General features: G+C 38.5%; 1 protein-coding gene across 1 annotated transcript in view; it reads left to right on the top strand.

The window, feature by feature from the left end:
- The window catches only part of LOC136239414 (E3 ubiquitin-protein ligase MYCBP2-like), a 68,755-nt gene that overhangs the window by 34,011 nt on the left and 13,266 nt on the right, over positions 1-21,478 (top strand). Inside the window, exons 21-42 of the mRNA XM_066030145.1 lie at positions 9,065-9,131; positions 9,912-10,048; positions 10,161-10,373; positions 12,296-12,432; positions 12,959-13,387; positions 13,517-13,682; positions 14,058-14,338; positions 14,696-14,816; positions 15,154-15,221; positions 15,276-15,386; positions 15,522-15,608; positions 15,672-15,881; positions 15,939-16,037; positions 16,339-16,511; positions 16,806-16,912; positions 16,969-17,063; positions 17,204-17,386; positions 17,807-18,160; positions 18,349-18,439; positions 19,225-19,328; positions 19,639-19,808; positions 20,044-20,188. Coding sequence (XP_065886217.1) covers positions 9,065-9,131; positions 9,912-10,048; positions 10,161-10,373; positions 12,296-12,432; positions 12,959-13,387; positions 13,517-13,682; positions 14,058-14,338; positions 14,696-14,816; positions 15,154-15,221; positions 15,276-15,386; positions 15,522-15,608; positions 15,672-15,881; positions 15,939-16,037; positions 16,339-16,511; positions 16,806-16,912; positions 16,969-17,063; positions 17,204-17,386; positions 17,807-18,160; positions 18,349-18,439; positions 19,225-19,328; positions 19,639-19,808; positions 20,044-20,188 — 3,548 coding nt within the window. The remainder of the gene's footprint in view (positions 1-9,064; positions 9,132-9,911; positions 10,049-10,160; positions 10,374-12,295; positions 12,433-12,958; positions 13,388-13,516; positions 13,683-14,057; positions 14,339-14,695; positions 14,817-15,153; positions 15,222-15,275; positions 15,387-15,521; positions 15,609-15,671; positions 15,882-15,938; positions 16,038-16,338; positions 16,512-16,805; positions 16,913-16,968; positions 17,064-17,203; positions 17,387-17,806; positions 18,161-18,348; positions 18,440-19,224; positions 19,329-19,638; positions 19,809-20,043; positions 20,189-21,478) is intronic.

A 21,478-nucleotide genomic window follows, 5' to 3' on the forward strand; every position in this document is an offset into this window, starting at 1 on the left:
ACTATTTGTAAGAAGGAATTCGCCTATTTAGGCGGGACAACAAACCTCCGGAATCACCTCGCGTCAAAACACTCGACGCTTTACTGTCCGGACGTTGAGACGACCACGACGGAGAGTAGGAAGGCGTCTACCCTTGATGGATTCGTGAAACCTGCGAAATGCAGTGAAGCACGTGCAAAGAATATAAGTGACAGAGTGACTCATATGATTGTTCAAGACCTACGCCCCATTCGAACTGTTGAATGTAATGGTTTTCGTAACTTGATGAAGTACTTGGAGCCAGGTTATGTCTTGCCAAGCAGAAAACAGTTTACCGCCGATGTCAACCTTAAACACGCAACGTGTAAACAACGCCTGAAAGAGAGGCTAAGTGAGGAAGCAGTGTTTATATCGTTAACCACAGATATATGGACAAGCATCGCCACAGAAGGTTATATCACCGTAACAGCGCATTACATTGATAACAGCTGGGTGCTACAGGCTTTTGTACTGGAAACCTTACCTTTCTCAGAGCGGCACACGGGGATAAACATTGCACAAAAGTTGAAGGAAGTTGTGGAAGAATGGGAGATTGTAGATACTGTCAGGATGGTTAGTCATGACCAGGGATCCAACATGAAGGCCGCCATGGAAATTTTGCATGATGAACTAAACTGGCAACACTTGCATTGCACTGCTCACTGCCTTCAACTCTGTATACTAGCCGGGTTTAAAATCAACTCCATTGACAGGCTACTTGCTGCTGCGAAGAAGATCGTCACACACTTTCATCACAGTGTAGTAGCATCTGAAGCACTTAAACAGAAACAAATTGACATGAACATGTCTGGTAAAAAATTGATCAACAGTTGTGTCACTCGATGGAACTCGACATATGAAATGTTAGATCGCCTGTTGAAACTCCGGTGGCCTATAAATGCTGTACTTTCAGATAGTAAGGTAACAAAACCCAGTGATAGATACTTGGATTTAAAATCTGAGCAATGGAAACTAGTTGAAGAATTGGTAGAAGCTTTGGAAAACTTTAGTACTGCAACGACCTTTTTGAGTTACGAAGAGAATGTGTCAATGTCAGGTGTGTTTCCAATATTACATGGTATGCTTGACCAGCTAGAGCCAGATGTGTCAGATTCTGGTGTAATCAAGCAATTCAAAGAAATCGTGTCATCAGAAATCTCTGAGAGATTTGAACTCAATTCTCTTCATGCTGGACACCCAATGCTATTGACAGCTATTATTGACCCTCGATTTAAAAATCTTACCTTGGGTAGATACACAGAAACCGAAAAAGAAACCCTAAAGAAAGGAATAATAGAGCTGATGGAGATGTATAAAGAATGTGAGCATGATTCACACGAGCCTTCTCCATCTGAACCTTCTCCATCTGATGTAAAACGACCAAAGAGATTGACTGCTTTGGACAAACTCCTTGGTGAGGAATCAGCAGTAGCAGAACCCTCCCTCAGCACAGAGTTGGAAAAGTATCTGGCTGAACCTCCTCCACCTAGACGAGACAATCCACTTATATGGTGGCAATTGAATGCTGGTCGCTTCAAAGCTGTTTCAAATGTGGCGAGACGACTACTGTGCATGCCAGCTACAACCACTTCTTCAGAAAGAGTTTTCTCTACAGCAGGTTTGACAGTCACTAAGTTAAGAAGTTCTTTAAAACCAAAAAATGTTAACGCATTAATTTTTTTGAACAAAAACTTATCCAAGTTATCATTACATTAGTAGTGAACTTATCCTACTTATCATTACATTAGCAGTGAGTTGTGTGTTTGTACTATAGCTATTCAACCCACTGTATTGTAACTACCGTTTTGTATTCACCGTATTGTACTAACTATTCAAACTACTGTTTTGTACTAACTATTAATAGTACTGTATTGTACTAACTATTCATAGTACTATTACTACTATATAATATTATTACTGGTACTGTTGATGTAATGGAAACTTCTTTGTTTGCATCCTGCTGCCTGTAATTGAATACATACATTGTTATAACAGTATACTCAATTGAAAGAAGCTTCGAAGCTTCGGTAGTTATCTTGGAAGAAGCTTCGAAGCACTACTTGAAAGATTCGTTTCAGCCCTAGTTTGCAATTGGATTAGATGCGTTTGCAGAAAATATTGTCATAGCTAATCAGTGGGTAACTGGTGAATTCACAAAGATTGACTGCCCAAAATTAGTGGTAATGAGTTGATTTGGTCCCAAGCATAAGGAGTAGCTAAGGCATATTTCATAACCTTATTAGTGAGACCAGCCCGATATAGTAATCACATAGTTTGAAGTTTTGTTTTGCAAAGTGTTTAGCTTCCTGTTATTAATTTGAATGGTCCTACTAAAAAAAATCATAAAACAACAACCATATTTTTAATCCCATGGGTGTACCTATTAATGAGGTGTTCATTAGTAGTTTTCCATCCCTCCAAAATGTTGTGATGCAATTTATATGTGATTGGCAATGTCAACCAACTCTTTGGTGGCTGTATCTATAATAATGGTACGTTGATAAAGTGATTGTGGGGTTTACTTTTTTTCTTATTTACAACTTCACTTCTTTTACCATATGTGGTTCTCTTTCATTTCAAGCTATAGGACATATGAAATGATAGTGGCTTTATTCTTTTTTAAATTACATGGTCAAAGTATAATTAAATTTGCAGTTTAGGGAATGATCCCATTGTTAAACACTTTTTATTCTTGTAAACATTCCTAATTTTTCCTTACACTTGTTGTAACATAATTCATCATTATTTCTGTATCACCACATTAAAAGAAAGAATAGTGTTATACATATGAGGATAAGTGTACGACAAAATGTGTACCTCCATACTATTACTAATCAACGATGTAGTTGAGTTCTGTCCGTTATACACGAAGAATGACACATAAAGCTAGTGTGATTACTTTGACTGTTGTGGGGAGTGGTACGGACAATTCCCGTTTTATTCTTATCCACACGAAACTATGGTATGCTGCAGTGAATTGACACCTTATGCTGTTAGCAAAAAGTAATGGAACACAAAGGAGGTCAATGATAGGTGCATTGTATGTGCCGCTAAAGCAACATTAACATTGATATCATCAAGCTGGTAGCCTTGGCCTTAAATACATTGTCAGTTAAATGCTTTGACGTAACTTTTTAAAATGTCGTAGCGGTTTATCGGGGTTGCACTAAGGGGTCTTGTGCATTACTAAAGACTTAAATGGTAATATTTAACAGTGAAACATTACTGGAGATTGATTATTTGATAATTATTACTACTAATTAGCTAGACCTGCAGTTACCATTTTCTCCCTCCTTTTTAAAGTCTGGATCCTCATTTTTGTTGGGTGATCTATGTACACCAATAGAATCACCATTGTGTGCTCAGTCTAATGGCATTTAGTTTAGCATTGTGGGATGAAGATATGGCCAATCAAAGTATTGGGTGTAGAGTTATTATGGAAGAGCTACTTACTTTGTGTTGTCTAGCAGCTGAAGTGTTCCTTGAATGAAGGTACCATTTTATCAAGCGGGTCATGGCAATTATGGTGTCTATAGTAACGGCTACAAAGTTTAAAGAGTTTATGCAAGTCTGTGTGTTGGCATCCAATATATTGGACATTTGCTGTCGAAGGATTAATGAGATCATGAACATATACCTTGTATGTAATGTACCTGACTTTGCCACTTGTGACGTCACAGGTAAAATTTCCAATTCTTTTGTTCTAATTCTGTCATTGTAAATTATCCTAAATATGTTCCATTTTAATACTTTGAGACCATCTCAAAGAGTTGATTCTTTGATAGAAGGATATCCTTCATGTGTATACAGCTAGGGGTTGAAACTTTTAACCAAATATGTATCTCTTCTAGTCTATATTCACAGCATCACTAATACACAACACTGACATTCTTTCCAAGACATAACCACACTCCATTGTTCCAGAACAAAGGATGGTTTCACATGGTTACACTCCCTACACTAGAAATAATTATGGTCAAACCAAAGTCAGTCGTAGGACAGTCCTGGGAGGGAACAAAAGTTTACCCAACACTGTGAATATGCTTTAAAGTCAGGATTACTATCTACCAGTATTCTTAGAAAAACAATTTTTGTAAATGAGTTTTCTTGGAATCTTACAACCAGTAGTACCTTGTATAAAAGGGCTGGACCCTGTCGTTTAAAATCACTTACAAGTGTTCGTTGGTTGTGCTACAAAATGGCAAGAAGAGGAGGGGTAGTCACAGTAGAACATTTTGCAGATGGTGTTGCTTTTGAATTAGCAGAAGATGGAACAGCAACAGCTGTTGTATTTCGTGTATTTTATATTGGATTTTCTCGCTTCAACTTTAGTGTAGAAGAAACCAAATATGCTTTTGGTGAAGCCAAGCAGTTATTGTCTACTGCAAAGAAGATACCGTGTGGTTTGGTAGGAAGACTGATATATCGTCTGTTTCTCTTAAGTTTCTTTTTGTTCCAGTTTTTGTATCCCATTATTGCATTTGCAGTTGATGGTGAGAACGTGCTATTCAATGTATTGTGCATGGTAATCTCTTTGGCTGGACTACTTGCTCAGATTCTTGACCTGAAGAAACTGTGGATTGATCTTAAGAGAGTCTATAAATATTGTAGGGCACGCTCACGTGGAGAAGAATACGACATTAACACAGAGGAAAAGACTTGTTGTGATTGTGAGATTGAATGTTGCTCTGGCCCATGTGGCTCCATATTTAATGAGTTTGTCCTTGGATTTCTCGGAGAACTGTTGATTTATCCATCAGCTATTTGTAACATCGTAGGATTTATCAATGGAAGGAGCTGGGAATTTGAAAGTGGATGGGACGGCATGGACACAATTCTAGTAGTAGTCAGTGTTCTCACAGATCTTGTCTATGCCAAGTGGCAGTATGTGATACAACTAAGTAGAGCCATGTACACTACTTACCAGAAATATGATGAAGCAATAGATAGCAAATTGACCTGTAAGCAATGTTGTAATAAAAGTCGACTATGTACCCCGACTGCTCTGCTACCAGTTTACTGCTTTTTGTTATCTGTCTTGCACGTAGCTATGTTGTTGTGTATTTCATTCCGTGTTTATGCTGACAACTTTTATGCCGTAGCAGTAAACCATACCATCACCATCAATGGAACTATGACTGTAGTCACTGAACATGTGAGACCTGAAGAAGGAGCATATCACCTTTCTGGTTTCACCTGGTACATGATGATAACAGGAGCGGTTATTCCACTGGTGTCTATAGCTTTATATTTATACTTCAACCAGTACTGGTTCTTGCAGTTGCTCTACGTCATCAGGAGCAAGGAAGATAAAACTAACTCAAAGCGTGCCAAAACAATAGAAAACATTCCAGACAAAGAGAAATTTCTTTCATTATTATGTAACCCACTATCATTCCTGTTAGGACCAGTTCTCGTGAGCATGATGATTTTTTTTATTCTAGGAACTGTTGGGTATGACTATGGTGATTTCTATGAACAGAGTAATGCACTACCTGAAGGTCTTGTTACAACTAGACTTATTTTGCTGATTGTCATAGTCATATTATTTGTGTTGACCAACATACAAGCTGTAATAGTCTACTGTGGACTTGGGCACTTTTATATAACATGTTTCTTCTGTTATCGATACCACCATAACCGCCAACACTGCTGAACACTAGTGTGTTGGTTTAGCTCATGTGTGTATTTACATTGTACTATGCAAATTAGTAGGCATTGTGTGTAGTGTGTGCTTTTTCCATTGTATGTATGTTTTACTTTTCTTGCAATGTTAGTAAGAGGACTGAACTTGTTGTGCAATCTACCTGAATGCAGCAGAGCAAAGCGTTTAACAATAGTTGTTATTTACACATCATGCATTTACAATGCTGTGTTTTGTGTTGTGTCATTAAGGGATTGATAGGTGCCGGTAACTGTATTAGTGGCCACACCTTATTTATTGAATTCATAATGCTAATACTGTCCTTGAAACAATCAAATAGTGGGGATCACTGAGGATTTACATTTTTCTGCCAATAATGGACTTTATCCACAATGATGTCACGGAGCACAAGATGGCCGTATTATTTGGAGGACTAATGTGCAGGCGCCTATGGAGAAATTGTTTTGATTGATCATATTTCACTCGTGAAAAAAGATACCGACCAGTAGCCAAACAGGTATGGGTATAACATAACAAAAGCCATTACAAACAAGCATTATCTGGAAAAGTTTTCAGCATATGATACAAATCGTTCATTGTGTTGTCTTGTAACCATACCTGTTGCTTATAGGTCGATATCTCCTTCCCTGGCTGAAATATCATTGATCAAAACAATTTCTCCATAGGCGCCTGTACATTAGTCCCCCTAATAACAACACAGCCATCTTGTGCTCGTGACGTCATTGTGGATAAAGTCCAGAAATTAGCCTCACAATGCCTTTATGACACCTTTGACACTATTGGTGGGATACTGCCAATCCCAAACTTGCCTTTGAATTGATCCAAAATGTTACTAATAATAATTTTCTTATTTTACACTAACCTACTAACCTTCAGAAAAGGTATAACGAAATCTTATTTGCATGTCGGGTGATAACATAGTTTTAAAAATATACCAAATGGCTACTTTGTTTGATTTACTAATAATTAGCGTAAGGGTATATTTTGTTGTGCGATTATATCTGGCACAGTACTTTCCTTTGATGTGGTGTTGTAGAAGTTTATTATTGATGAATTTGTCACAAAAAGTTAACAAGCTAAGATCGTAAAGTAGTAGTACTGGACAGGGGAGGTCATCATTCCTGTTACACAGTCCTATATACCAACAAAGAACAATATATGCGCTACTTATACGTGTTGCAAAATATGGACGATTCTTGTTGTATTGATACCACCAAATTGACACTTCTGTGCTGCGAGCAAGAAAAATGGGTCGCAAGGGAGTACATGATGTGTGCATTGCATGCATTGTAGTATGACAAAAGACGTGTACTTATCAGGCCAAATACAACTTCTGACTCTTAAGAAAGAAATACTGTAGTGTTAAACATTATTTAGTCAGCAGAATATCACATTAAGGTTTCATTTTTTCATATGGGAGCAATTGAATTCTGCCTCAAAAGCATGATAATCATTGTACATTACTCAGAACCACATAAACGAATACTCTCTGTGTGACAGAAAGTTATTTGTCACTACGCTATACCCAATCTATAATTAAAATAACAACAAAAGCTGTTCATTTAACAAACATTAGGTATAGCAAAAGTAAAACATGCAGCAACTTGTTTAGCAGTTCCTTCTGTCCTTTGGGTAACAAAGTAGTATTATGTGGCATTGTGCTAATCCATAGCTAGCTATCACTGTTTGTATGTTGCCCAGCCAGATGCAACTAACAATAGTATGAATCATGCTATGACAAGATCTTCAAGCAATGGACCGTCAAGTTGTCCGTAGTCAACTCCCACTGCTCCTAAAATGAAAAATACCATCATAGCCGTAAGAAGCGGTGCAAAGACGTATGATGGTGGACTACACAGTACCGACAGACATTTCTCCTTTTCTGGTATGACGTCAATTTTGGCAGCACACCTGAAGTTATTTTTGTCCTCTCCGCTTCTGATGACATAAATATCTGCAGGAACCAGTACTTGTTGAAGTACGTATATAAATAGGGGAAAAGACAACAGTGGAATCACTGCTCCCATTACTATCATATACCAGGTAAAGTTAGAAATATGATATGCTCCTTCTTCAGGTTTCATGTATTCGGTGACTATGGTCATAGTTCTATTGATGGTGATGGTACGGTTCACTGTTAGTCCGTAAAAGTTGTCTGCATAAACACGAAAGGAGATGCACCCCAACATTGCTAGATGCATCACAGACATCAAGAAAATATAACCTGGTAGTAAAGCTGGGGAATTGCATAACCTTCTACTGTCTACTGAACTACCTTTCAACTTGTCACATTTCCAGGTAGTTTCTTTGCATTCTTGTAGGGCTAGGCAATAGTAAAAAAATACCGAGTATCGTGATATTAATTTCAAGTTGTATCGTGGTATTTAGCCTCTACGCTATCGTGATGGACGTAACACTTCTAAATGACTACTAAGTAGTTCTATTCACATATTCTTGTATTTCACAAGAAAGGAGCAATGATTAGGTCTAAACAATGCATAAATTAGCAAGTTTGTTCACAAAATTCTCAATTGTACAAGCTGATCTGTCATTTAGATACTATCGTGGTACATATCATTATCGTGATATATTCATCACTATCGATCGTCTTGTGAAAATTTTGCTATCGCCCACCTCTACATTCTTGTAATATTTTGGTTGATCTGCATGTGTCAATTGACATGTTAAGTACATAGCTCGGTACACTGAATAACTGAAACACATTGTTTGATGAAGGCTGATGTTTATGAAAAGCTATTACGGTTACAGCCATAGTGTTCTGCTTTGCATTGTGAGGGACTGATCAAATCAAAGTACTGACTATGGTGCACTTGGTACTGCTTGAGTCAACTGAGTTTAGGTTTTATTCACAGTACACAATTATGTAATAAGAAATTTGAATGATGACATTCTACTGTCGGGAGCCCATAAGCACCACAATGTGCCTTGCAGTGCTTATATATGGGCTCCTGCTACCGTATAGCCAGAAATATTTGAGGGACAATTTTTTCACGAATTATGATAGCTTTATGAAAATATAATCATGAAATGTTGTTTAAGGTTTGCACAGCCATAGGTTTTCCTTTATAGACTTTTATTTTACTCCAAATATTGTTGGTGCCCTTTTGGTACATGAAACAATCAAAGCAGTTTTGTACGTACATTATTCATCATGAAATTTTTCTGTACTAACTCTCAAGGTTGCTGTGTTAAAATAATAGTACACTTCGAAAGCAACTGCTATTTCTGGTAGCTACAGGTACATGCCCACAGTTGGGTGTAGAGATACAAAAAAATACCTGTCCTTATACTTCTTTCTTTGTAATAGCTGGGTCTACATCTGATTACAGCTATTTGTTACCAACTGTTGTACCTCTACAGGTATTCTACCACCAGAGAGAGACATGCATCTTATTGTACTGGACCAGCAAACAACCACAGCCAAAAGGTACGCTGACTATTATCCTTGTATCGTTGTACTCTTGAAAGTAGAAGATCCCACAATTTAGCATGCTGCAAAGACACTTATGTATGTAACAGTGATTATGTTATTGGCCGTTATAATTATGATTGACTAACCATCTTATATTGTAAATAGTAAAACTATAATTCTATTTTTAGAGACTTTAATCAGGATTCTCACAAACTGGCCAGTGGCCACTGCATGTAATCTTAATGATCGGTGTAAATTCAAAAAGATACTGGATTTTGTATAAAGTAAAAATTGTTGTGCAGAACCATACATGACCAGATCTGCAAGAATCCCACATGTTAGCCTGCAATGAGTGAAACATTTCATAAATTTAAGTACTTGTTTCACAATGAAGGAAAGTGGTAACAACAAATATCTTGGTAACATTGTGATCCACAAACCAAGAGGAGTTTTGAAATCTTTGTTTCGTGTCAGTACTCCCAAGGAGATGGAAGATATGAGCATTAATCTGCCTCACATAGGATGAACAGTTTGGTATCATTTCCCCTCACGTTTTCACCTCTGCCCTGGTCGTAGGAAGACAAAACTTATCCAGCAACAGATTCACCTGTTCATGGAGAACCCGATGGTGTAAGTTGCAGGATTACATTCGTAAATTACGACCATTTGATTATGCACCTGTAGTTTTTGAAAATGTGATAAAATAGAATTCAAAAAATGCAATAGCATGTGGGGTTCTCGCAGATCTGGTCACATTATAGTGTTGCCATCTACCATGTTGCTATATTGTTACAGGTTTGATAGTAGTGATCAGGCTGAACTACATGGCAAGGCATTCTGTATTGATCCTGTATATAATGTGTTGTGGACTCATTCATTGTCCAAACAACAACTAGTGTGTTGTTATAACCCTATTGCTGCCGGCATGCAAGGTAGTGTGTGTGTGTTTGTGTAGTATGTTTATGCATGCGTGTGTGCATTTGTGTGGAGTGTGTGTGTGTGTTGTGTGTGTTTAAGCATACATAGCTACTTACTTGTCACTAGGTACAGATCCAGCTGGTACCATTCTCAGTCCCTCATTAGTACTACCCTCTGGCTCATCATGTGGTCCCATCTCCAAACAACTAGCTGCCCTCAACCTTCTCTCCTGTCTCAACACACTGGCCTCTTGTAGTGAGATGTCCCTAGATATGGTGCTGTTGCCAAGTGGAGCTAAACCCAACCCTGATGACTTCTCAATGGTGAACAGGTTTGGAAGTAAGTTATGTGTGTCTGTGTGTTGTTGCATGGGACAAAGTGCATTTTCTAATTTAATTGCTGTCCTAAAGTTGATGGTTATTAAAGTGACCATATATCAATTATATGTGTGTATGTAACTAATTTCCTTAAAATAAACAATAACTGTGATATGGTATGTGGGAGGCATCGTGCAGTACAACAGTACTGTATAGTAGGGACCACAGAGGAGTAGGCATGGCCCATGAAAAAAACATCACCCAAAAACCAGCCTCACTTTTCCCAGATGACAATGACGCAGTATTGATTAGGCAAAACTAAGCCAAACAAGCCTTCATATTGACCCGAAATGCTTCAACAAGTTGCTACGGAAATTTTTTTTAAAGATTATTTAATGGAATTTTCTAGTTGACTAACTGACTGATGCCTTCAGACAAGCGTAACTTGATAACAGCTAGAGATACGGGCTTGATTTTTTTCACTGTTTGATATCGCTTTGGGTGCTTTTTGGCATACCGCAGTACGTACAGTGCATTCTTCATGGACTTACCAGTGTCCTCCTTTGTTCATCTTTGCTGACAGCAAAAAGTGTCAATTTGGTTGTAGCACGTGATAGCCTCCCTTTGTAACGGAAATCATTAGTATTTTTCATAGTAACTACTTTGATTGCAGAGGTGCTTTTCTAACAGTTCTTAATTGATTCATAATATTGTGTAATGGGTTGAACATAGCCGACAATGAAGTGTAATGGATACCTCACTGTTCAGATGATAATTGATATAACTGGGGCACAGCACCATTTTTCTTTTTTGGTATGCATGAATTGCAGAAGTGCTTTTCGAACAGTTCTTGATTCGTAATGTTGTGTAACTGGTTGAACATAGCTGACAATGAAGCATAATGGATACTTTACTTTCAGACGATAATTGATATAGCTGGGGTGTGTGGTGCCATTTCTTTCTATTGATGCGGTATGCGTGGGTTCACCAGTTGTAATAATTATTTACAAAAAAAGTTAAACAAACAAGTACACAAAAAATTTTTGGAATTTTCAACTAGAGTAGGGACCATAGCACATCGATAAAAAGTACTGAAACAAGCTGGAGTAGTGCATGATATTAAATCACAGTGAAACAATAAGAAGTGTTATATCCCTACTGTTTATTTCTGTTATGGTATCTTGAGCACAATAGGGATATTATTGTTTCACTGTGGTTTAATATTGTGCACTACTCCAGCTTGTTTCAGTACTTTTTATTGATGTGCTATGTATGGTCCCTACTCTAGTTGAACATTCCGAACTTTTCTGTGTACTTGTACAAATTCAAAAGAAGTACTTTGGAAACATTTTGGTTCAGTATGAAGAAACATTTGGGCTTTATTATTATACCTAACCAATATACCGCAAAGTTTTGAAGGAAAAACACACCTATGGTTGATAAATTTCAGCAAGAGAATGCAAACTTTGGATGTTGAATGTACGTATTTGTTGTGGGTTTGAACTTCACATCAGTGAAATACTTGCGTACATGCGAGCGTGCGTGCATGTTTAGAATGACATAGTAGACGGTCTAAAGTTGACATAATATCTGAGACCAACAGTCAGTCACTTGTTGTGTGGCAACACAATCTTTATGTCGCCGTAGACTCAACTTTTACTCAGTAGCAAAGATACTATGTTAGAAGAAACTTAGTTCACTGAAAGACTACAAATACATTTACTACAACATCTTTCTAAACAGAAACTTAAAAATCACTACCACAAGACCTAGCTAATTGTTATATTCTTTGTGTTGAAATGTTTATATCATCCTATGGACCAAACACTTAAGAAAGTTGTGGCATAATGATGATAAATTGCAAATGTGTAGTTGTAAATTAATAAATAGAACTCTTGTTTTGTATTTAATGCTGTGTCTTTTGTACATAATTTTTTCTTGTAGAATTCAGTGGCAGTTGGGGTTATGGGTCAGCATCCAATCCAACTTATGAGTGTATCCGATTTAGCCCTTCCCAGGAAGTGTTGCTTGGTGGATTTGGACTTTATGCTGGTCGTGGACAATATAAAGCTGAACTGACGGTAAGTGTTGTTAATTCCACTTTAGAGAGTAAGTATGTATTAACCATCTCTGTTTAGGAAAATATTCCTGAAAATAAAGTTAATTCTCTTTTTGTAGTCTCCAATGCTTATGTACCAAATTTGTCTGAAAATGTATTCCCACATATTCCCACTGCTTCCTAATTGTGTCGTAAACCTCTATCTGCAAGTACATAACATTCCTCTGATTCTCAGTACTACACTAGACCACAAGTGGTTCAATGAGTGTTGTACAGGACAATGAGGTATAGTAATGGAGTGGTCTCCCTTGGATGTGGGTGGATATTGTGTGTATGACACCTTCATCTGCTTTGACCATACATTATATAATTCAGGGACAAACTTGTCCCTGAAACTTAGATGCCACTAAATAGTATAAAATTCTTCCTCAATACATTTTTTGTATGTGCTGAAGACCTAAATATAGTAAGCACGGAATCCACTGGAAAAGACTTGTTTCTATGAAAGTTTTCTGTTGCAAATATAATATGTTTGCTTTTTTTCTCAGGTGTATGATTTGGGCAAAAGTGGCGGAGACAAAGAGCCAACAGGAAAACTAACAATCCTTGCTCAGCACAAAGAAGATGCTTACAAAACTGAATCAAAAGAAATCAAAAAAGTATTCTTCAATGCTCCAGTAGCTCTAAAGGCCAACTTCTGGTACATGGTCAAAGTATGCATCACTGGTCCAAGCTCGGATGCTGGTGGTGATGGGAAGGAATCCATTACTGGGACAGATGGGGTCAAATTTTTGTTTAAGGACTCAAAATCTGCTAACAATGGTACCACGACCAAGAGTGGCCAACTACCAGGGATCATTTACCGGCTGTCCAGTGAAGATGATGATGATAAGAATGTTGCTGAAGTGTCAGATGACAAGAAGGATGGGAGTGTAGTGCATATGATTAAGAAGGACTTTGCTGGAACTGTGTCCGAGGTGTGTGTCCGTCTGTGTGTGTCCGTCTGTGTGTGTGTGGTAGGGGAGGGGTAATATGTGTACATACGATGCATGTATGTAGTCTGTGTAGTACGTGTGCATGCATTAGTAACATACATCTTCCTACAGGTTGGAATTCAGGCAGTGCTGAAGTTACTGGACTGGTCATGGCACTTGTTCTCAGACTCTGGTCTAGTAAGAGGCAGTGATATGGGCACTACAGACACCACCTTCATTGCTACCACCTGTATTAACCTGTTGAGAATATACATCACTTATGCCTATCCCATCCAAGGTATAGATAGGATTGAATTCTTCTGTATATCCTTATGTTTCTACTATGCCCTTGGATATGGTTAAAGTGTATCAACTACAATTTTTTAAAAGACAAGGCTTACTGTTTAACTCTGATATGGGGACCATTTTTACAATGAGCCTTTCTAAATTACAAGCCATTGTATTGGGCTGTTAGCTCAAAAGTTTGAAATGCAAGGCACAGTGCTTATTTAGGATGAGCCTTAACTTGGAATGTATACATTTTCTTCATACACTAAAATCTTTACAATTATTGGTGCCAAAAACTTTGTTTTAGTTAGTGAAACTCTTATGGGTACAAATTAGAAATGTTTCAATGTGTAGGACTTTAGTAATATATTTACATACTCCACAGGTATATACAGGCCATCGTTTGACAACCCCACAATGGCTCAGAGCATCCATGAGGTGCACTGCTTGTTGAAGTACATACTGTCCAGCAGACAGCAGCAGCAGCAGCAGCAGCAACAAGCCCCACCCCCCAAGGATATCCGGAGCAGTAGGGCTGGTAATGTTCCTATTCAACAAGTGATCAACGCATGTCACCTCATGTTCCGGGAGTGTTTCCATGTATTCTACCCCTCTGGGGTACTGAAGTGGTACGCTGCCTGCCGATTCTTGGAGAGACTTGATCCAGTGAGTTGTGTGTACAGTGTATGTTGTGGACAGGGAATCTTTCAAATGAAACTTTTACTTAAGCTTACAAGTATTCATGTCACCAAATAGAAAGCACAGTGAGCAGCAAGGTATATGTACTATTGTGTGCATCAGTACATGGGCAGTAAATTGTGCAATTTTTCTTTTAATTGTTGGTTGCAATCTGTTGTTTGTAATGTACAGTGTGTTATAGTTTGTTGTACTCAACAAGTGACTCACCCATCAGTGCATACACTCCCTGTAACTGCATGTGTAACAGTAGCATAGTTGTCTCTAGGAGTCCCTTTTGTGTTGTTAGTCGCCGTACATGGCCCTGTATTCCTCTCTCTGTTCTAGCATGACATCTATACTGGTATTCCTGGGGAGAAGTTATTGTCAGCTGTATTGGATGCTCTGTCTGACCCAACCACCAGCTACATTGGATTGAGCTATGATAGCACCATCAGTCTGTCTGCTGGTGAGTAAGTGTGCATGGATTGTTATACAATGGAACCTGTTAATGTTAAAGATGAGGACTCCTGCACAACCCGGACACTTGGAATTAGTCCCCAAGTGTCAAACTGACTTAAAAAATCAAGGAACCTTGATAATCAGGACACGTTTAGTTAGGCCAAGTATAATAGACGGGTTTCACTGTATGTTTTGTACAAAGAACTAGTTTAATATGTGGCTGGTATGCATGTATGTACATACCTAAAGAGGCAGACACACACACGGAGGCACATACATGCACATTTTTGGTCTGAGATATTTCATGCATATATTCTTATTATAACATGGGCTGTGTATTACAGTGTTACAGAGCACAGAGCCAGAGAAGAGGTACCCGGTACTAGCTGAGTTCATGCACATGAAGGCATTGGTGAGATACACTTGTGGCTTCTGATTGTGGTAATGAGTTATTGTTGTGTGCTAGGAGGAAGAAGGTGATCGTGAGCTGTTGTCATTTGAGATAGTTGCCTCTAAGCTGCTTGCTGTTGTTGCCATGCCACTGCATGCATCACTCGGTGGTAGCCATGGTGATAAGGTAGGTACTATCATTAAATAAATGGAATCTCTAGTCCAATACTTTATTTTGTATTGTGTGTATGGTTTGTAGTTCTTGCTTTTATGTTTTTGCGTTTTGTAGTTTTATTTTTGCACTTATGTATATTTTTTGCAGGTTCCAGTGTCATCAGTAGTAGAGAGTTCAGGAAAGTTTTTGGTTAGCAGAATGACCGAACTATCTCTGGCTGCTTCACACGAAGAGGTACAGTTGTGTTTACCCTTTATGTATCACAACTTGAAGGAACTATCTCTCTCTCCCCTAAAGGCTGCTAAGCTCAGTTCCCTGTCAGTGGAAGAGAGCAAGAGCTGTGTCTTATACCACTTACCATCACGATATTCCAGTCACCGGCAAAACTTACCTCAAGTAGATGTCACTGATTTATTGTTCTCTGTTGATAAGCCAATTGTGCTTCACGGCCTCCATTTGTTTGGTGCATCCGACGTGGAATACAACTACACAGTGGTGGTTGCTAAGGTAGCCATTTTGTTGTTAGAGTGTTACACTATGAGTACCATTGTACTTCCATATTAGGAATGCGACAGTGTGGCATTAGTTGGTAGTGAAGGTAAAGGAGTTGTTAACAAGGATGGTGTTATTAATGTACACCTCAGTCAGGCCATTGAGATTGCTGTAAGCACAATTTGTATTGCATCACATGTAGTTAAACACATGTCCAGTCACTAAAGCCTTCAAATTTGTGATAAATGAAACTATGTAAATCCTCTAATAAACTGAAACCGTTCACAAGTTTTCACATACTTGAAGTCACTGTGATTTTTCAAGTAGGGTTCTATTAAATCAACCAGCTATTTATGCTAACTGTAAGGTGCACACACTGTTTGTTTGTTTGTTTGTTTGTTTGTTTGTTTGTTTGTTTGTTTGTTTGTTTGTTTGTTTGTTTTATAATGTATTGTGGTATTCTGATTAACAGGCTGGACTGGTTCATCGTGTGCAAGTGTTGCTGAAGGGATCTTCCTACAATATGGGAGAAAGTGGCAAGGATGCGGTGACCACCAGTGAGGGAGTTATGTTCACTTTCCACAACTCTGAGCAACAGTATTGTGACTACAGGACCAGTATCATTGCTTCATTTGTTTACTCCTTGTATGTTTGGCTATATCACACACACACACACACACACACACACACACACACACACACACACACACACACACACACACACACACACACACACACACACACACACACACACACCACACACACCACACACACCACACACACCACACACACCACACACACCACACACACCACACACACCACACACACCACACACACCACACACACCACACACACACACACACACACCGTGCACGCACGCACGCACGCACACATGCACACAAATGGAGACACATTACTGGTACCATATATTTCTTATAGTGGACATGATTCCAGTAATCCAGTAGAACTATCCATCTCACTCACTGCAATGTTCATGGAGACACTAGTCAACTTCTTAGAGCAACTCTTGTCTACCCAGTCACCAGGTACAGTAGCCAATGCATGTCTAATACTTCACCACACTATCTCCTCTCCTTGTTAGGATCACTGGAGCAAGCAGGCAACTCATTCCTTCTGTCTACCCTCTTGCCAGTTTCCCTAGCAAATATTGCACCAATTGTTTGCTACCAACCTAAGGTGTGTAGTGTGTGTGTGTGTGCGCGTGCGTGTGTGTGGATGGTTGTGCACATGCGTACATACGTGCATGTGATAAAAATAACTGTATGTAACATTATGTCACATCTTAATACCAACTGTACATGTCATTCTCTTCACAGTATGTAATCAAGGTGTTGACTCTTATGAAGAGGGTTATCCCCATTGTGTCTGCAGTCAATCAGAAGGTGGGCATAGCTGATGGCACTGCAGAAGCAGCAGCCCCACCCATCACAAATGGCATGCACTATGCACTAGTGGAAACAGACCATCCTTACAAAGCTCCAGGAGTTAGCCTGTTTAAAGTAAGGAACTGAATGTTGTTGAAGATGTAATGTATCCAAAAGCAAAATTTTATGCTATGGTTAGGCAAATTGGTATGTCAAGCAACTTACAAATTTACCTTGCAGCTACAGTAACATAAAACAATTGTCAAATATATTTTTAAAAAATTTAATTTGTCAAAATTTGAGGGTCCCACCAAACTCTCGATGTTATAGCAATCCAAAAATAATAACAAAATTGTTCACAGACTGCTGTGTAAAGGTTCTCATGAGCACTAAGAAGTTAAGAAAGAAAGTAAATTGTTATAATTGATGTTTTCACCTACAAAAAGACTGTACTATGACTTACATTAAACCAAAAGAATTTTTAGATGTAGAGGCTATGAATGAAGTCAAACTTTTATATTCTGTTCGCTTTACAAAAATTGTTTTCTTTTTTAGGTCAAATTCCCTGAGGATGTGCAATGGATGAGCCTTGAGTTTGACTCGCGATCAGGCTTTGCTCAACAATGGGACAAGATGCAAGAATTTATCCTTCCACAACGTATCACTCCAACTGCCGATGACACCAACAAAACAAAAACCCCTTCCACCATCACTATCGACAAATCTGAAATACATTACAATTGGGGTGAGGGGCAAGTAGAGATTCCGAATGGACTTGTTCTGTTGCCTGGCAATGTGGTCAACATCCAAGTTGTCATGGATACAGAGTATGAGAAACATGAAGAAGCTAATCACTATGGTATCCGTTGTCAAGTGGTTGGGTATGAGTGGGGCACTTCAAACAAAGAGGCAAGTAGTTTTATAAGATGTCACTAAATTTGTTTTAACATGCAAAATTATAAGTTTACTAATTTTATTTATAACACGAAATTTTAATGTCACAAAACTTTTTTGTTGAAATTTTAACACACTAGATTTTAACTTTGCAGATATTTGTGCATATACACCTGTACTATGTAATATTGTTTGGTGTACAGGTGTTGAGGGTGTTGGAGAAGGAGCTTGTGAACATGACTGCCTTGTTGGCATCATTCTTACTACAGGAGAACACCAAACTACCTTGGATAGGTATGATTATGGGTTTGTATTATTGCACAAGATAATCCCTCAGTTTTTCCCAATCACCACTAACTGCTTGATTTGAATGCCTAGATAAATAAATGTTTTTTTCAGCTGTCCCAAAATACATCAAAACTATGTTTCCTCTATACACCACACCTTGGGACCAAAAATAAAAGCTGTCCTTATTAGATAAGTGTCTTGTTTGGATCAGACACTTGTAAATGAGACCATAAACAAGTGTCCTGATTATCAGTGTGTCCAGGTGTGCTTTGTGAAATGGTACCACTGTACACAATTTATAAGCTATGATTGTGTGGTACTCTTCAATCACTTTGTACATATGCCATAAATTAGTTACATGCCACCATGCACATTTACTTTCGCATGTTAAATTTTGTGGATGTACAGTAGCAACCCATGACAATTCTTTAACACCGAAAATATCTATCCGGCTGAGTGTCTGGTGAATGAATCAGAAGTGTAAAAATAAATTTGGCTTTTCATTCCTAAAGGTGTGAAGCAATGTCTTGCTAAAGATGTAGCATATGTACGTAGCTATATCACTCGTCCCCCACATGACATGCAGATTTCTATCACTGCATCCAAAATTCAGTATCCGATCAAACTGTTATTCATCATACTGTAGCTAGTGACAGAATCACAGTTCTGTGCAACACGTACAATTTCCAATTTTTTTTGTTTTGTTTTTTTCGTCTGGAAAACAAAAACGGAAATTTTATTTTATAGCATGAAAATTTACCGATTTACAGTACATTATATTCTCATTACAGAGGAGCTACCAGTTGATGCTTCACTAGGAGGTCCTGGGGACAGCAACTCTTCCACTGAGCTGGAGAAAGCTGACATGAGAATTGTGGAGTCTGCAGCTACAGATGTATGTACATTATTGAATATATAAACAATCATTGGATTGGATTTGAATGAATAGCTTATGTTTTTTATATATATATAAGCACATTGATTTGCTGAGAAAATTGTTTTCCCATGATGCATTGTTTGTAGAGGGTTCATGGTTGTTAATGTAACTCTTCTGTCATTAATGAATTCATCCTGACAGTTAAATTATTATTGTTTTGATAGTCAAGCAAAGTGGGCTATACAGTATAAATCTGCGTGTACACAAAACATTTACCTTCCTCTGTTTCCACTGCTTAATATGTTACACATCCATGTGTTATCCACAGGTACTGATCAATCATCCTCAGCTACTGGGTAGAGGAATATTATCAGATGTCCCCAGTATTGATCAAGTGTTGTTGAGGGATATACCAACCAAACGCCTCACCAGTGAACAAGTCTTCCTCAGAGACTTCATTGCTTGTTCTGGAGACACCGCTGGTGCTAGAATGGCCAAGTATGTCTGTGTGTGTGTCTGTCTGTCTGTCTGTCTGTCTGTCTAGTGTGTGTCTGTATGGGTACATGGTACGTGTGTGTAGTGTGTGTGTTTGCATGCATGTGTACGTGTGTCATGAAAAATGAGTGACGTTGTCTTGGTTTCCTTCATGTTTTGATGCACAAATTTGCATATACAACACATACAGTACAGTATATGCTGTTGTGCTTGTCTTTTGAGTCCTTTTCTTCACCAGGTGGCTACAGCCAGACAGGTCAGTAGACATGCAGGCCTCGGATCTTGTGGTCCCTTCCATTAGTGCCACATGTTGGGAGACAGTCACTTGTAGTGCCCAGACCAGGGACCATGATGGGACTAGAGTCTATGTCCCTCAAATGAAGGTAACATGTGTGTTCTTTTCACTGCTGTGAAATAGTGTTCTGCGATACAGTGTATTTTGTGTATCACATATCACCATCAATAATCTGTTCGATACAATACTGTATCACAATACTATAATGAAGTGGTCATGGCTAATTATGACTGGCATATTAGCTAATAAGTATAATCAAGAGTTAATAATAAGAGAGGAGAGTGTCTAACGCTGTATAGGCCTGTAATAGATGATTGCGCAGAAGTTAAACAGCTTCCTTTCCGTGTAACGTATAGGGTTCTAGTATTTGTTCGTTTCCTTACTGCAATTAGTTTAGCCGCACCGTGATGAATCCTCGAGAATATTCGAAGACTGGACTAAAGACTGAGCTGTATGTACAGGGAACAGTGCTCCTTCAATTGAAGAATGCTCAAAGGTAGGGTAACATGGCGACGCAGTGAAAATTCGAAGCGATACTCCGTCTTTGGCTCGTGTTTATTGGTTTCTCAGACGCTCTCCCCCAGAGTTATCTTCGAGGTTAACAGCTACACTTCTTTATGCAACAGAGCGATGCTCTTCGTGGTGAACTTGAACATCGAGTTGAATGCACGCCCTTGTGTCTGGGATAGCCTTTGTGGTTAAATGCGAAAATATACTAGCCAGTCTGTACGTTACGCGGAAAAGAAGCCGTTTAACTTCTGCGCAATCATCTATTACAGGACTATACGGCGTTAGACACTCTCCTCTCTTATTATTAACTCTTTGTATAATAGTATCCTATTTATCAGAGCTAACACTGATTCTACATTCACTGTGTATACAAATTCTTTATTCAGTGAATGCTGATAAACTACCGATGTGACAAATAGCTAGTGTGTTCTGATATATATGGAAAACAGAGTTGCTGTCACAAAGCACATCTCTACCTGGATACTGGCCTCTATTACACCACCCAGACAATTAACTACCACAAACATTTTAATGCATGCTCCCACAAAGGCTTGTCCGGATTACTCCGCATTTTGATGAGTTGTCAAGATGGCTACTACATACAGTAGATTGTTTACTGCTTAGTGGTGCAGTTCTTTATACTTAAAGTAACAGCTACTGTTTTTAGAAGACCCGGGTAAGAATATTTTAGCCGTAACAGCAGCACTTATACATGTGTATTTGTATGGCTTCTCATAACGTTGCATTTTGTAGCACAGGTAAATAGAGAGACCTTCTATTTGAGTATCTACATCACTGTTACAGTAATAGAGCAATCACTGACTTCTACTAGAAAACTACTCTGTGCAGCTACCTTTTTTATCTTCAC

The sequence above is a fragment of the Dysidea avara genome, chromosome 11 (assembly GCF_963678975.1).
Source record: "Dysidea avara chromosome 11, odDysAvar1.4, whole genome shotgun sequence".
In the NCBI taxonomy this organism is placed as follows: Eukaryota; Metazoa; Porifera; class Demospongiae; order Dictyoceratida; family Dysideidae; genus Dysidea; species Dysidea avara.